General features: G+C 35.9%; 1 protein-coding gene across 4 annotated transcripts in view; it reads right to left on the bottom strand.

The window, feature by feature from the left end:
• LOC144958835 (epidermal growth factor receptor-like) overlaps positions 1-15,737 on the bottom strand; it is a 51,894-nt gene that overhangs the window by 8,269 nt on the left and 27,888 nt on the right. For 2 of the 4 annotated variants that reach the window (XM_078891068.1, XM_078891066.1), the window contains exons 16-23: positions 15,231-15,361; positions 13,048-13,213; positions 10,974-11,087; positions 9,697-9,981; positions 7,850-8,005; positions 6,625-6,847; positions 5,534-5,631; positions 3,357-3,464 (exon numbers count right to left, since the gene is read on the bottom strand). In XM_078891068.1, the coding sequence (XP_078747194.1) occupies positions 3,357-3,464; positions 5,534-5,631; positions 6,625-6,847; positions 7,850-8,005; positions 9,697-9,981; positions 10,974-11,087; positions 13,048-13,213; positions 15,231-15,361 (1,281 nt within the window). The remainder of the gene's footprint in view (positions 1-3,356; positions 3,465-5,533; positions 5,632-6,624; positions 6,848-7,849; positions 8,006-9,696; positions 9,982-10,973; positions 11,088-13,047; positions 13,214-15,230; positions 15,362-15,737) is intronic. The other 2 variants (XM_078891070.1, XM_078891069.1) reach the window with 1 other exon arrangement.

Genomic DNA, 15,737 nt, shown 5'->3' with positions numbered 1-15,737 from the left:
AATTAAAAATATCAAACAAACAATAAAAAAACACAAAACTATAACTAACCCCCCCCCCCCCCCCCCCCCCCCCCAAAAAAAAAAAAAAACCAAAAAAAAAAAACACAACCCCAAAACAATAAAGACAAAAAAAAAAAAAAAAAAAAAAGCAAACAAACAAAATCACAACCACACACTCACACAAACAAACTTGATTCTAGATTAAGCGAACTTGCTTGTCAATTAATTAATTAATAGCTCACAATTTATTTCTCAAGTTACACTTGTTTCATTTTCATGAAATCGAAATCGTTGTATATAGTGTATTGTAGAGATTGGTGTGTTTTACACGTCTGTACTCCATCAATGTAAAATAGCCATATTGTGGTTCACAATTTTAGAAATTTAAACACTCAGCAGGCCATTTAGAATCGACTCTTGCGGCTATGTGGTCTAGTGGTATGACACTCGCTTTCGGATCGGAAGGTCCTGGGTTTGAGCTTCACACGGTGCATAGTTGAGTCCTTGGAAAAGGCTCTTTACTCACATTCTCTCACCGTACTCAGGTGTAAAATGAGTACATAGCCGTTAACAGCGTTGACTCTGTCCAAAAAAATTGTAATATCGCCTAACAGACTTCATGTCCTGTACTATGTGTTTAATGTTGCTATGGGCCAGGGACCCCTTGTATAGTACTTTGTGCACATTTAGTGGGTATTGCACTATTTAAAAGCTCAATTAAAAAAAAAAATTCTTTGCAATAGGCACGTCTTTAACAACCCTTTTGTCATGCCACATTTCACAATATAATATGTCACTGATGAAGGCAATACAATTATTCAAACCAGAGTCGAGTGGTGTTGTTATAATTGTGTCATACCTCCGGCCAAATGACCATGCTCCATATTGCTTGACTTTATTCAACAAAATGATAGTAATTGTAGAAAATTTGTATTTCATTTTGAATAATATGGTAATCTGCTTCTCTTACTTTTACAACTTTTAAAAGGTAGGAAATTTTGAAAAGAAAAAAAACAAAAACAAAAACAAAAACAAATTACGATCAAATTCAAAGAAATAACAACAACAAAAAGCACATTAACACCCCCCATCGTCCTTTTCTGTCCATGAAAAATAAAAGTTGAAAAAAAAAAAAATCAGCGTGCAATCATGCATAAAAGTTTGTGAAAAAAGTAGCAGTCGTGTCGTTGTCATTGTCGTTGCCATCCTAGCAGTAGTTGTATTCATATATAACAAGCCAAAACATTGGCATTCCCCATTTGTTTTAACTCTCTGCTTACCAACCATTTTCAGAGTTTCCCCCAAAACGTCACGCCTACCCAGCATAAAAATAGAATTTTCTTACTCAAACAGAAAACCAACAAGTACATTCTATACACAATATTGTTCAGCAAAATGAGCTCTATAATACATTGTCAAGTTAAAAAAAAAAACAACTATAACAACACATTTTCTTAAAATTTTGTGATGTTCATAAGAAATCAGAATGATAAAATTGTTGGTTGTATCGCAACGAATGTGACTATTTTCCTATGGTTGGTAAGGAGGGGGTTAAGTCATATCCACCCCCACCCCCTCTCCCCACCAACCCACCTTTCTATGCTTTTGGATTGTTTGTTTTTAAGGGTTTTACGGCGCTTGCAACACATTTAGGTTATATCAGCGCCAGTAAAAAGGAAGAAAATGGGATGGTAAAAAGTTCTAGAATTACAATTAGAGCACCGAAGAAAAAGTAAGACAAAGGGAACTGAGAACAAATAGGGATCAGATGTAGATTCCAAGAGCATACCACCAATGTACTTAGTTTGAAATCACCTACAAGTCTCATCCAGACACAAGCACAAAATCCAACAAAGAGGAACACACTCAAATGCTTACATTATACATTCAAAATAAAAATAATAATACATAACAGAGAGATGATTTACAAGGAAAAAAATATCATCTCCCAAAACCATAACTATGCATTTGACTGTTTCCCTCCCAGCTAGGACTCCGGCCAGAGCCAGGACAAAACCAAGAAATCTCATTCCGAGACAAAGACAGAAAGCATGTTGGAAAACAGATATAAGGGGATAGAAGACACAGTATGTACCTCCCTGCCCGCTATGGGAGGTCAGGATCCCCACCCAGTATGCTTTTGGATTAAAATCGGTACTTTTGTAAATTTACAAGCATTTATCTCCACATACAGTCGCTCAACGAGATAAGAGAGACAATAAGACTTATTTCTTCCAATAGAAGGAACAAAGATGATGCCACTCAGCTCTTAGGTTTTGTTTTTAGACAGCCAGTTTGGTGATAAAAGCTCACTAAATTATATCAATCAGATTATAAACGTTCAAGATTACAGATAATTTTGTGTTGGTACGTTATATCCGACTGGTGGATGTTGTGAGTATTTTACCTAAACGCATTGTATCAATAAACCCATAATGAGAAAAGGCTTGCGTCTATGACTGTGCATGTTGAAAAATGACAAGCTAAGTAATATCATTGCCTCTTAAAATATCGCAAGGGAAATAACTCAGTAATAATGACAAAGGTGACACATTTATGATTGGCACCCCCCCCCTCTCTCTCTCTCTCTCTCTCTCTCTCTCTCTCTCTCTCTCTCTCTCTCTCTCTCTCTCTCTCTCTCTCTGTGTGTCTCTGATATTTTTAACAAATTCGTACAGTGATAGCTTAAATTACGACGTATCAATAACAACAACAAAATCAACAACAAAATAAATATACAACAAGGAAGTCATGCAGATTAATATAATACATAGCCATCATGAGATCGTACTGTGTTAGGAGCTAGCAAAGCAGAATAATTGATGAGTCAAAGAAAAAAAATCTACCAATAAACAATATTTCTTAGATTTTATTTTAAAATATTTTTTAAAAATACAGAACTATTTAAAGATGACAAAAAGAAAAAGAAAATTTATATTCTATCCCATTCAACAATATGTCAAAGCCAACAAGCGTATTATGCAATTTGACTCTTTTTAAATATTTCAAATCCTTTGATATAGCAATAACAAAGTAAATATATCGTTTGCATTCAAGAGAAGGTAAAAAATATACCCCCCCCCCCCCCCCGCAAAAAAACCCCAATAAAAACGTAAATCTTCGAAATTCCAGTAAACATAGGGGTGGAGGGGAGGGCCATTATATTGATTAAAAACCTAAATAACCATAACATACACAGGAAAATGGTACAAGATGCAATGTTAACCATCAGTTTTACAACATTCATCGGGAGTGATCATAATATGGGAAAGAGAACTAGTAAGTTGTAGCTTCTACGGGATTGCAATTGGAATAATACACAGGAAGACTAGTGGAAAAATAGGGGTGACCTTCACCTCAGCATTGTGGTCAGACGAAGGAATGAGAGGCACGCCGTCGATTGCAGCAAGCTCAAGGTCAGACCCGGTGAAACACGAGTCTGGGAATTTCCGAAACTCATCTCCCTGTGTGACATTTACATTTATTTATATACATTGAAAAGAAAAGTTGCTTTAACGTTTTTATGTTTATATATAATGTGTGTGTGTGTGTGTGTGTGTGTGTGTGAGAGAGAGAGAGAGAGAGAGAGAGAGAGAGAGAGAGAGAGAAGAGAGAGAGAGAAGAGAGAAGAGAGAGAGAGAAAGAGAGAGAGAAGAGAGAGAGAGAGAGAGAGAGAGAGAGAGAGAGAGAGAGAGAGAGAGAGAGAGAGAGAGAGAGAGAGAGAGAGAGAGAGAGAGAGAGAGAGAATGTGTTTGAGTAGGTTTGCACATGTTTAAGAGAGTATAGTGAGTTCGTACGTGGACGCTCAAATATTTTGTGAGAAACACCCCAAAACTATATTTGGTGGTACATATATATGCCTTATTTATTGGAAAGTTGTTTCTGGAAAAAAGGAAGAGTATTGGACCCAAAACAGACCATTATGGGAGCCCCAATGTTGTAGCAACATGTGTTAATATTCCATAGTAATCAATAGAAACTACTTTGTTCTAACAAGCGTCGATCTTATCCAATTATTCAAACTTGTTTAGTTTTTAAGGGTTTTACGGCGCTTGCAACACATTAAAGTCATATCAGCGCCAGTAAAAAGGAAGAAAAGGGGATAGTAAAAAGTTCTAGAATTACAATTAAAGTATCCAAGAATAGAGGAGACAAAGGGGAATTGATTCAAATAGGGAAGAGACGTAGATTCCAAGAGCACACCATCAGTGTACTTATTTTGAGATCAACTGTCTCATCCAGACACAAGCACAGGTCCCCTCTAAGAGGAACACACTCAATTCTTTAAAAATCATACATATGTAAAAGGAAAATTAATACAGTGCATAACAGAGAGATGATTTACAAGGAAAGAAATATCATTTCCCAAAACTAACTATTCATTTGACTGTTTCCCTCTCAGCCAGGGTATCTGGCCAGGCCCTGGACAAAACCAAGTAATCTCATTCCAAGACAAAGACAGAAAAGCAAGTTGGAAAACAGATATTGGGGGCTTGGAAGACACAGTATGTACCTCCCTGCCCACTATGGGAGGTCGGGAACCCCACCCAGACAAGGAGATTATAATTGTAATTCTCTTATCCGAAAAGCTTTCTCAAAATCTACTCTAAGGTAGGCCATGGTGACCCTGTTGTGCCTGGCATTAGTGATGCCATTCTCTACTAAGCTGCCAAGGCTGTAAGAGTTGTTCATATTCTAGCTACACAATCCAGCATGTTTATTCTAGCATTTAAAAAATGCAATATTTGAGCGACAAGAAGCATTAGATGAAAATAAAAATAAAAATGACAAAGATCGTTCCCATTTTGATGGATTTTCATTTCCAAATTATTTTTTTAAAAAAGTTTTGGAGTGTTAAGCTAAATAAGTTATAAAGCTCTCGCTATATAATGTGCTATAATAAGGAGAGGAAACAAGGCTAAATAATTTGCATTAAAAAAGGGTAAATCATAAAAAATAATATGAAGCAAGTATTACATCAAAATCATAACATGTTCAGCAAGTTTATCAGAAAAAAAAAGAACTAAAATAAACTTTGTGAGGAAAATAAACTGTGAAAAGGCAAAATGGTATGAGAATATATATATATATATGCAAAAAAACAAAGGGAAAAATAATGGTAAAAGGTACATCCAAACAGAACAAAAGGTTTTTCTATCTTATGATAGGAATAGTTTAATGTTGACTTTTCCCAACATTTCATAATTATTGCCTTTCCTTTAAATGCAATGCACTTAATGAAGAAGATAACAAAGACGGCAACAACAGCAGCACCACCACCACCACTAACACCGGGAACAACAACAACAAAAGATAGCAACAATATCAGCAAAAATCAACAACCGCAACACATAACGTAACAAAAACAACAAATACTATATAAAAACATCATCGGATAACTGCACAGCGACAACAAAAATTATGGTAATTTAACACAAGACATCCACATAACCACTGCCACTGCAAATAGAAGCAGCAGCAGCAACAGCAGCACCCTAAGCACAACCTACACGCAGGTGAATAAGACTCTTACCTCGATCACCAGGTACCTTCCTGGGTCCCGTGACATCTTGGCAAATTCTTCAGCCAGTTCTTTGAAGGAAGGACGACTGTCTGACTCCAACATCCAGCCTGGTTTGTAGAAAAGGAAGGGGTTGATAATAGTGCCAACCATACTATCATATCAATCACAAATTAATTTGTGGTTATGTTTAATGAAGACATAATTCTAAAAAAATAAAATTTGAGTTTTTATATAGCGCAATATCCACTAAACGTGTTCAAAGCACTTTACAAGTGGTCCCTGGCCAACAGCAACATTTAACATTCAGGACGGGACATAACGCCTGTTAGGCGATGTTACAATTTTTTCGGACAGAAACAATGCTGTTAACGACCAGGTACTCATTTTACACTGGAGTACGGTGATAGAATGTGAGTAAAGAGCCTTCTCCAAGGACTCAACTATGCAATGAGCGAGGCTTGAACCCAGGACCTTCACACTTATAATGAACGGGCTTGAACTGTATTGATGGATTTCCCAAATGCATGTTCATCTCCAATATCCCATTATTAGTTCAACATGGCTCAGCCATAATCCGTAATCATATAGGTACTCACATTTGACCATAATCATATAGGTACTCACATTTGACCATAATCGTATAGGTAATCACATTTGACCATAATCATACAAGTACTCACATTTGACCATAATCATATAGGTACTCACATTTGACCATAATCGTATAGGTAATCACATTTGACCATAATCATACAAGTACTCACATTTGACCATAATCATATAGGTAATCACATTTGACCATAATCATACAAGTACTCACATTTGACCATAATCATACAAGTACTCACATTTGACCATAATCATACAAGTACTCACATTTGACCATAATCATACAAGTACTCACATTTGACCATAATCATACAAGTACTCACATTTGACCATAATCATACAAGTACTCACATTTGACCATAATCATACAAGTACTCACATTTGACCATAATCATACAAGTACTCACATTTGACCATAATCGTATAGGTAATCACATTTGACCATAATCATACAAGTACTCACATTTGACCATAATCATATAGGTACTCACATTTGACCATAATCATATAAACGTCAATAGTACAAATCATGGGTTGTTGAAGTCGCTCTCCTTTCTCCAACATCATAGGGACGTCTCGTGTGCGAATACCGTCATAAGGTTTCTTCCCATAGGTAAACAGTTCCCAGACGGTAACTCCATAGCTCCATACGTCACTCTTGTGGGTGAAGATTCGATGCTGGATACACTCCAGGGCTAACCATTTGATTGGCATCTAGTGTGGATGGGTTGATAGATTGATGGATGGATAGATTGGTGGAATGATGGATGAATAGATTGGTGGATTAATGGATGGATAGAGTGATCGATTGATGTATGGATATATTGATGGATGGACAGATTGATGTATGGTTGGTGGATGGATGGATGGATGGAAGGTTGGATGAAAAATTTGGATGAATGGATGGATGGATTGATAGAATGATGGATTTGGATAGATGGGTGGATAGATTGATGCATTGAGAGATGTATGGATGGATAGTTGGATGAATGGTAGGATTGAAATTTGGATGGATGGATGGATGGAGAGATAGATTAAAAAGATGTATGGATGGATGGATGGAAAATTGGACAGATGGATAGATCAATAAATGGATAGATATATTGGTTGACGAAAAAGTATAATTGAACGGATACATTTATGGGATGATCAAAGAATAACTGGAGGTGTTGGATGGATTGATGTTTAACGGATGGATGAGTAGGCGAGTAGATGGGTGGGTTGGTGAGAAAAAATGAATGGATGAAAAGGTTTATGAGAAGAATGACACAGGTAATTGGATTTAGTTTGATGGATCATCTAAATTTCATCATGGAATGCCTAGGGAACGACTTCCAACAATGCTGTGCTGAAGAGCATAAAAAAAAAATAAAATTAAAAAATTAAGCTTTTTATATAGCGCAATATCCACTAAACATGCTCAAAGCACTTTACAAAGGGTTCCTAACCAACAGCAACATGTATCAAGTAGAACGAGACATGACGCTTGTTAGGCGATACTACAATTTATTTACCGACAGAGACAACGCTGTTAACGGCCAGGTACTCATTTTACACTTAAGTACGGTGAGAGAATGTGAGTAAAGAGCCTTTTCCAAGGACTCAACTATGCGGACAGCGAGGCTCTACTAACCCAGGACCTTCGAAAGCGAGTATCATACCACAAGACCACATAGCCACACAACAACAACAAAAATAATATATTGTGACACCTACCAGTCCCCCAGTGGCATGGTATTCCTCTGCCTCATTATCGAGCAGTTTGGCCAATCCGAAATCAGTTATCTTCACCTGATTAGGGGTCTGAACCAACACATTCCTGGCTGCAAGGTCACGGTGGACAACGCTGCGCTCTTCCAGGTATGCCATTCCCTGAATGGTTGATGAAAAAGTATAATTGAACAGATGCATTAGTGTATTGAGCATTGGTAATCCATGGAAATGTGATACATCAAAGTTTAAGTGATACTAAGCGGCTAGAAGCTGTGGACTGTAAAAAGTAATACCCAAAAAAGAATATTATAACAGCTTCAAAAAAATAACAAAATACCAAACCTCGAAAGTTTCTGTCTCAAAACCATTCTTCGGCCAACAACAACAAAAAACAATGAAAACATAAATGTAATGGATGAATAAATAAATGTAATGCATTTATGTTTTCATTTTTTGTTGTTGTTGTTGTTGGCTGAAGAAGTGTTTTGAGTCCGAAAAGGTTTGTGCTTAGCATTTTGTTTTTTTCCAAAGCTGTTGTAGTTGTTTTTGTTTATTACTTTTTCCATGAAAGTTTGCGTTAATTTTCAAAAATAAATTATATAAAAATACAAAATGAATACGAGCACATTCCCTTAATAAAAAGATCTATAACTATAATAAGGTTCTGTTTTAGGATACAGACCTTCTCGTGTGAAATAAACACCTTATTTCTGTTATAACATTGTGAGATCTGATTGCTTATATGACTGGCAGTAGAAATAAGAAGGAAAACAATACAAAAAAAAAAAAAAAGCAAACAAACAAATAACAACAACGACATAAAAGTAAAACGCATCAAACAGTCAAATAACGTCAACTGTAATTAGTCACAAATTACAGATTGTGTCAGTATACGGTTGATGTCAATCAAATTTTGTTGTAGCTTGTGGACAACCAGAAGTGCATCAGTTCTGACTAAATTTTGTTACAACTTGTTAAGATTCAGATACGGTAAGAACTATTTCCAATTCTTTCAGGATGTAAAAACTGGTATGCAGTTTACTAAAGAATATACAGTCAATAAGTATTGTATGTAGTAAATGGAGATCTAACTGAGAATATACAATCAATAAGTATTGTATGTAGTAAATGGAGATCTAACTGAGAATATACAATCAATAAGTATTATATGTAGTAAATGGAGATCTAACTGAGAATATGCAATCAATAAGTATTGTATGTAGTAAATGGAGATCTAACTGAGAATATACAATCAATAAGTATTGTATGTAGTAAATGGAGATCTAACTGAGAATATACAATCAATAAGTATTGTATGTAGTAAATGGAGATCTAACTGAGAATATGCAATCAATAAGTATTGTATGTAGTAAATGGAGATCTAACTGAGAATATACAATCAATAAGTATTGTATGTAGTAAATGGAGATCTAACTGAGAATATACAATCAATAAGTAGTGTATGTAGTAAATGGAGATCTAACTGAGAATATACAATCAATAAGTATTGTATGTAGTAAATGGAGATCTGAGAATATACAATCAATAAGTATTGTATGTAGTAAATGGAGATCTAACTGAGAATATACAATCAATAAGTATTGTATGTAGTAAATGGAGATCTAACTGAGAATATACAATCAATAAGTATTGTATGTAGTAAACGGAGATCTAACTGAGAATATGCAATCAATAAGTATTGTATGTAGTAAATGGAGATCTAACTGAAAATCTGAAGTTTCTCAAAGTCACAATTATTTTTGATTGTTTCAGGAGGTAGAATTTTCATGCATTTTACAGAAGAGTATATGATCTATGAGTAATAATGAATTGTGACCAGGTGGTCCTACCTTGGCTATCTGTGTGCACCAATCCAGTAGGACTTTAGAGCCAATGTGAGACCGGTTCGCCCGAACGTATTCCAGCAAACATCCATGGGGCATCAGTTGTGTAATCAGCATCATCTGGGATGACATGCACACTGCCAGGATGCGCACGCAGCAGATGTGTTCCACACTGCACATGACACGCGCTTCGTTGAGGAGCTCGCTTGATTGGCCCGGAGATGTTTCTTCTTGAAGAACTTTTATTGCCACTGGGATCTTCACATTCTCTCCTTGTGGCATCCAAATGCCCTAGGAGATCAAGGAAGGGAATGGGGTGGGTTAAGCATGAATAATAAAAACATTGTATCAACTATATTTGCACATTAACTAACACACTCAATCCTAGAGGTTTTTACTACTTTTCAAAATTGGAAAAAATGTATTGAAAATGAGCATGTGCATAGATATTTTTATTCAACTTCCATTAACATGTAAAAACTAAAAACATTAGCTTTGATACCATAATTTGTCTCATAAAAATGTAATAAATAGGCATGGGGTAAAAGTAATCCAGGTTAAACTACGGATATAGTCGGTGTTAGGGTTGATATGCCTTAGTCTTCTGAGTATTTTAAAAAACTATAACCAATAACAATCAACCAACCAACACACACACACACACACACATACGCATTTGTATATGTACATTAATTCTTTTCATTTAGCGCTCTTACTGCTGTGCTGCCGTTTTATTAAAGAACACAGTATATATGCTATTTTGTTAACATTGCATATATACTGTGTTTTTAAAAACAACGGCAATGTGGGTATAAAAGAATGTTTGAATCTTTTAGTTCTAGTTTTTAAACTTTAAAAAAATGTCTATCTGATGGTAACAACTTACATAAATGATGTAGGGGGGTGGGATGGTTGGGTAAGTTCCTAAAAAATAATCAACTGTACGACTATGTGGTCTTGTGGTATGACACTCGCTTTCGGATTGGAAGGTCCTAGGGTTCCTCGCTCGGCACATAGTTAAGTCCTTGGAAAAGACTCTTTACTCAGCATACTCAGGTGTAAAATGAGTACCTGGCCGTTAACAGTGTTGTCTCTGTCTGAAAAATTGTAATATCGCCTAACAGGCGCCATGTCTCGTTCTATATGTTGCTGTTTGTCAGGGACCCCATGTAAAGTGTTTTGAGCACGTTTAGTGGATATTGCCCTATATAAATGATCTAGTTTAGTGTTTTATAATAATCAATATCAACATAATAATCAACATCAACAGCCAATCATTTTACCTTGTAGACTGTTCCAAAAGCCCCAGATCCAATGATATTTCCTCGACGCAGTTCCGATTCATTGATCAGTCTCATCTTGGCTAGATCAGGCCTGGCACTTGTTGGAGTAAGGGGCTGAAGAGAGATGGTTACACATTTGGTCATGCCACTTCATGTTTTATATATAGTCTCATTATCAATTGGGATAATTGAAATACGTTCCATCAACCAGTTTATTGTTTAGTCCATATTCTCCTGGTCTTCAATCTTAGGAGCCAAGTAGTAACACAAGAAACCCATTTCTGGGATTTTGTATTCAATGGAACTTCAGGAGACAAGATAAAGTGACCTGCCCTGATAAAGGAGTTGCTTTGGTGAAGATATTGAGGTAACGAAGGGCAAAGGTCAAACAGACTCCCATACAACAAACTCCTCGTATTTCACAAAGCACACAATGGAAAACTCAAAATTCTAACAAGCCATATTTAAAACGGAACAACAACAAAACAAGAAACTCAGCATTTAATTTTGAAATCCCCTACAAACCATCATCTTTACTCTTTCTTCCCCTCCACCATCTGACTTTGGAACTACCTACCAACCAATTGTAAACAAGCCCTTTCGACTGATGACTTTTAAAAAATCGCTCCCTACTTCCCTCTAAAACACCAGGTACTGAAAAATCAGCCATACAATCTTCAGTCTGAAGCTTTGGCCTTAATGGAAGAAGAAGGAGAAGAATATAATGCCCACCTCATACATGTGGTACAGTACTCGCTGGATTCCAGCATGTTTTTGGGAAAAACCAAAAAGTGAGCTAGAATCCGAGCAGACAGAAATCTGATGTTAATGGGAGATAACCAAAACAACTGGTTACACCCAGCTCCAGCATGTCATATTGCAAAGTCTGCTGGAATTCTGACATGGCGGTTTTTTGAAAAAAAAAATCTCAGATTTTGCAAGCTAAAAACAGCAAAATTTGCAAAGAATTTGAAAAAAATTGCGGTTAATTTTCCTAAAAACCCATAATTAGTTTGTGAAAAAAAGAGAAAGGTATTTGTTTGTTTTTAAGGGTTTCATGACGATTGCAACTTATGTAAGGTCATATCAGCGCCAGTAAAAAAGAAGAAAATGGGATAGTAAAAAAGAAACTACTCTTGATTAATTATCTTTAATGTTCTACACGAGCTATCAAGTTAAAAGAATAAAAAATCGTCATTTAATTTTTTTTTGCCTTAAAAAAAATAAATTATTGTTTATTTTGGTACAGCACTCGCTTCACAAGCAAAGGGACCGAGATCAATCCGGGGTGCAGTTCCCCCCCCCCCCCCCCCCCCCTCCCTGTCCACCCAGCAGTGAATGGGTAGCTGAGTCTGTTAGATTTGGCGGAAAGTACTTTGCGATAGACTAGCGTCCTATCCAAAGGATAGCAAGTAATTGCTATTGTCCATTTTACGCTATAATAGAAACCGGGATAAATTCCGGCTCCATGGGCCCCAATGGCTCTGAATGACTCCTTCTTCTCATTGTTATTACATGATGCATAGAGTTTTTAAAAAGGGCTGAAGCAAGTGTCACATCCATTCCACCACATTATCTATGTTGATATAAAGAGAGATTAATGACTTATATAGAGAATGCACGCAAAAAGTCGTTTGCTGAGCATCTCATAATAAAAATCTTTTCCACACAATAATTTTATGGAATGTGTGGCTATGTGGTCTAGTGGTATGACACTAGCTTTCGGATCAGAAGGACCTGGGTTCGTGCCTCGCTCGGTGCATAGTCGAGTCCTTGGAGAAGGCTCTTTACTCACATGCTCTCACCATACTCAAGTGTAAAATGAGTACCTGGCCGTTAACAGCGTTGTCTCTGTCCGAAAAAATTGTAATATCGCGTAACAGGCATCATATCCTAAATGTTAAATGTTGCTTTTGGCAAGGGACCTTTTGTAAAGCGCTTTAAGAGCATTTACTGATATTCTGCTTTATAAAAGCTCATATATTTTTATGATTTTAGAGTGTGCACACAAAAAGTCGTTCACTGAATAGTTTCTAATTTTTAAAAAACAAACTATGCTCCCAACCAAACTCACCTCCATTTCCTCGTAGCCAGTCATTTTAGCTGTGTACTCCGCAGCCTTCTTGTTGTCGCGTGCTCGCCGGAAACAGAAGAATCCGATGCAGGCAACAAGGCCGAGCAAGAGCCCTGCCCCAAAAATGGTGGAGCACAGGATGATGATCAGCTTCTTCTTCTCCTCGCTTTAAAAATGATAAAACAACAATAACAATTAAATAAAATAATGATGATGATGATCATGATCGATGACGATGCTAAAAATAAAAATAAAGTAAATAAATATATATATATAAATAAATAAATAAATAGGTGAAAAAACAAACAAAATTCCCATCTGTTCACTCATCCCACAATAAATGTGAGCATGAATATCTATGTACTTAAAGCCATGACAAACATTGTAAGAGTGCAAGTACAATAAAGCACCCAACAAGTATCTTGTACTGAATGAAATTAAAATATGGCCCTATCTGACCTACTGCAGTAATGGCAGTGTAGTAAAAATCAAACTAAAACTGACAAGACGAACAAGGCCGATCTTTCCATTTTGTAAAATATTGTCAGAATTGTCATGTGCAGAGCAATATCCATCTCATACAGATTAGTCTAAGTACATGTCTAAATTGCTGCTGTTTACCTTGGTTACCTCTTTATACTCTTTAAAAAACAAAACAATTGGAGGACTTTACAATTTTTTGTTATTGTAGAAGTTGCTGTGATAGAAGTTATTTCAGAGGTGACAGCGGACTTAAAACGTATGTAATTCACTCAAATAATTTCTCTAAAACGTTGAAGTTTTAAAACAGCCTCATTTTAGAATGAACTATAATTTCCAGGTTTTTATGGTTATTTTGCGCAACTACATGTACAAAAGTTTTTCTGATACAAAACAGCAATAATACACTATTATAGGAATAAAAACAAGATAGCAAGATAGATCATCATGAAAAAACTGTTATACCTACAACCATAGTTTGACTAAAATCTCACCAGTTACATTGGTGCTGTTTTTATAAACAAATTAAATGTACAAAGTCATCAATGAACCAATCTGACAATTTGTTTTGTCTTTGTTTTTAAGGGTTTTACGGCACTTGCAAAACATTAATGTCATATCAGCGCCAGTAAAAAGGAAGAAAATGGGATAGTTAAAAGTTCTAAAATTACAATTAAAGCACCCGAGAAAAGGTAAGACAAAGGGGAATTGGTTCAAATAAGAAACAGGTGTAGATTCCAAGAGTACACTATCAAAGGTACTTAGTTTGAGATCACTATAAGTCTCATCCAGACACAAGCACAGGACCCACTAAGAGGAATACACTCAAATGTTTAACAAATCATATATAATATAAAGAAAACACAATGCAGTGCATAACAGAGAGAAGCTTTACAAGGAAAAAAATATCATCTCCCAAAACTCTAACTATACATTTGACTGTTTCCCTCCCAACCAAGGGCATCCGGCCAGGGCCAGGACAAAACCAAGTAATCTCATTCCAAGACCAAGACAAAAAGCAAGTTGGAAAACAGATATAGGGGAATAGAAGACGCAGTCAGTACCTCCCTGCCCACTATGGGAGAACAATCTGACAACAATTGCTTCAGACAACTACAATGATAAAAGCCGTTATACCGATATCTACCCTTTATCCATATTGCATAATCAACCTCAAACTTTGATGGAATCCAATATGCTATAATCCCTCAGTATAATATCCGATCACCTGCTAAACAGAACAAAAAGTAACTAGATACACAGTCTACATAATGTCTTTTTACTGGAGTTCAGCACTCAGAGGAAGTCAATGTGTTGCGTAAAAGTTCAGTGCATTTTTGTCTCCTGAATTGGAACCCTGAGAAACTAAGACCGCTGCAATTCATGGACTGAATATTGCATTTATAAAGGAACTAATAAGTACGATGTTGGTTGTTTATATATGTAATAACAATCCTTTACGAAATATTAGCTAAAGATATTGATTCGTTTTGAATCGAAATGAGGGGAATAAGATGTAACAAAGGGCTTCCTTTGTTCTTCAGACAAAAAAAAAGTTACTTCCGGTGTGACACAGTAATAAAAATAAGCTGATCTGCTGAAGAAATGTTGGGCTCTGTTGGATATCTAGTGATATCTATTGACTGTAATCTGTAATGTGTACATTATGTATTTTCGAAGAACAAGCATCTGAATTAGGCTACCTGGCATCTTTTTTTATCATCGCTTGAACTTCAGGGTGGGTCTCATCTGCGCAGACGATTCGGTTTTCATCTCTTTCATTGTCTTTAACTGTGTACGGGAATTCTTTTGGGCACTCGTCAGTACAGTTGAACTAGAGGGGCAAAGTCCATGTGGTGGTAGCGATGATAGGGGTAGAGAGGAAGATGAAACATGAGTTGAAATGAATTATTTTGTGTCACATATTTTATCTAAATTTAACATTGTGGACATGATGATGATGATGATGATTATGATGATGATGATGATGATGATGATGACATTATAGATATAATAATAATGATGATACTGATTATGATGATGATAATGATGATGATGACATTATAGATATAATAATAATGATGATACTGATGATGATGATGATAATGATGATGATGACATTATAGATATAATAATAATGATGATACTGATTATGATGATGATAATGATGATGATGACATTATAGATATAATAATAATGATGATACTGAT

Source organism: Berghia stephanieae, chromosome 13, assembly GCF_034508935.2.
Source record: "Berghia stephanieae isolate SIO BIC M18660-M18661 chromosome 13, UCSD_Bste_1.3, whole genome shotgun sequence".
In the NCBI taxonomy this organism is placed as follows: Eukaryota; Metazoa; Mollusca; class Gastropoda; order Nudibranchia; family Aeolidiidae; genus Berghia; species Berghia stephanieae.
The sequence above is the reverse complement of the archived record's forward strand: the minus strand, read 5'-3'. Positions and strand labels throughout refer to the sequence as shown.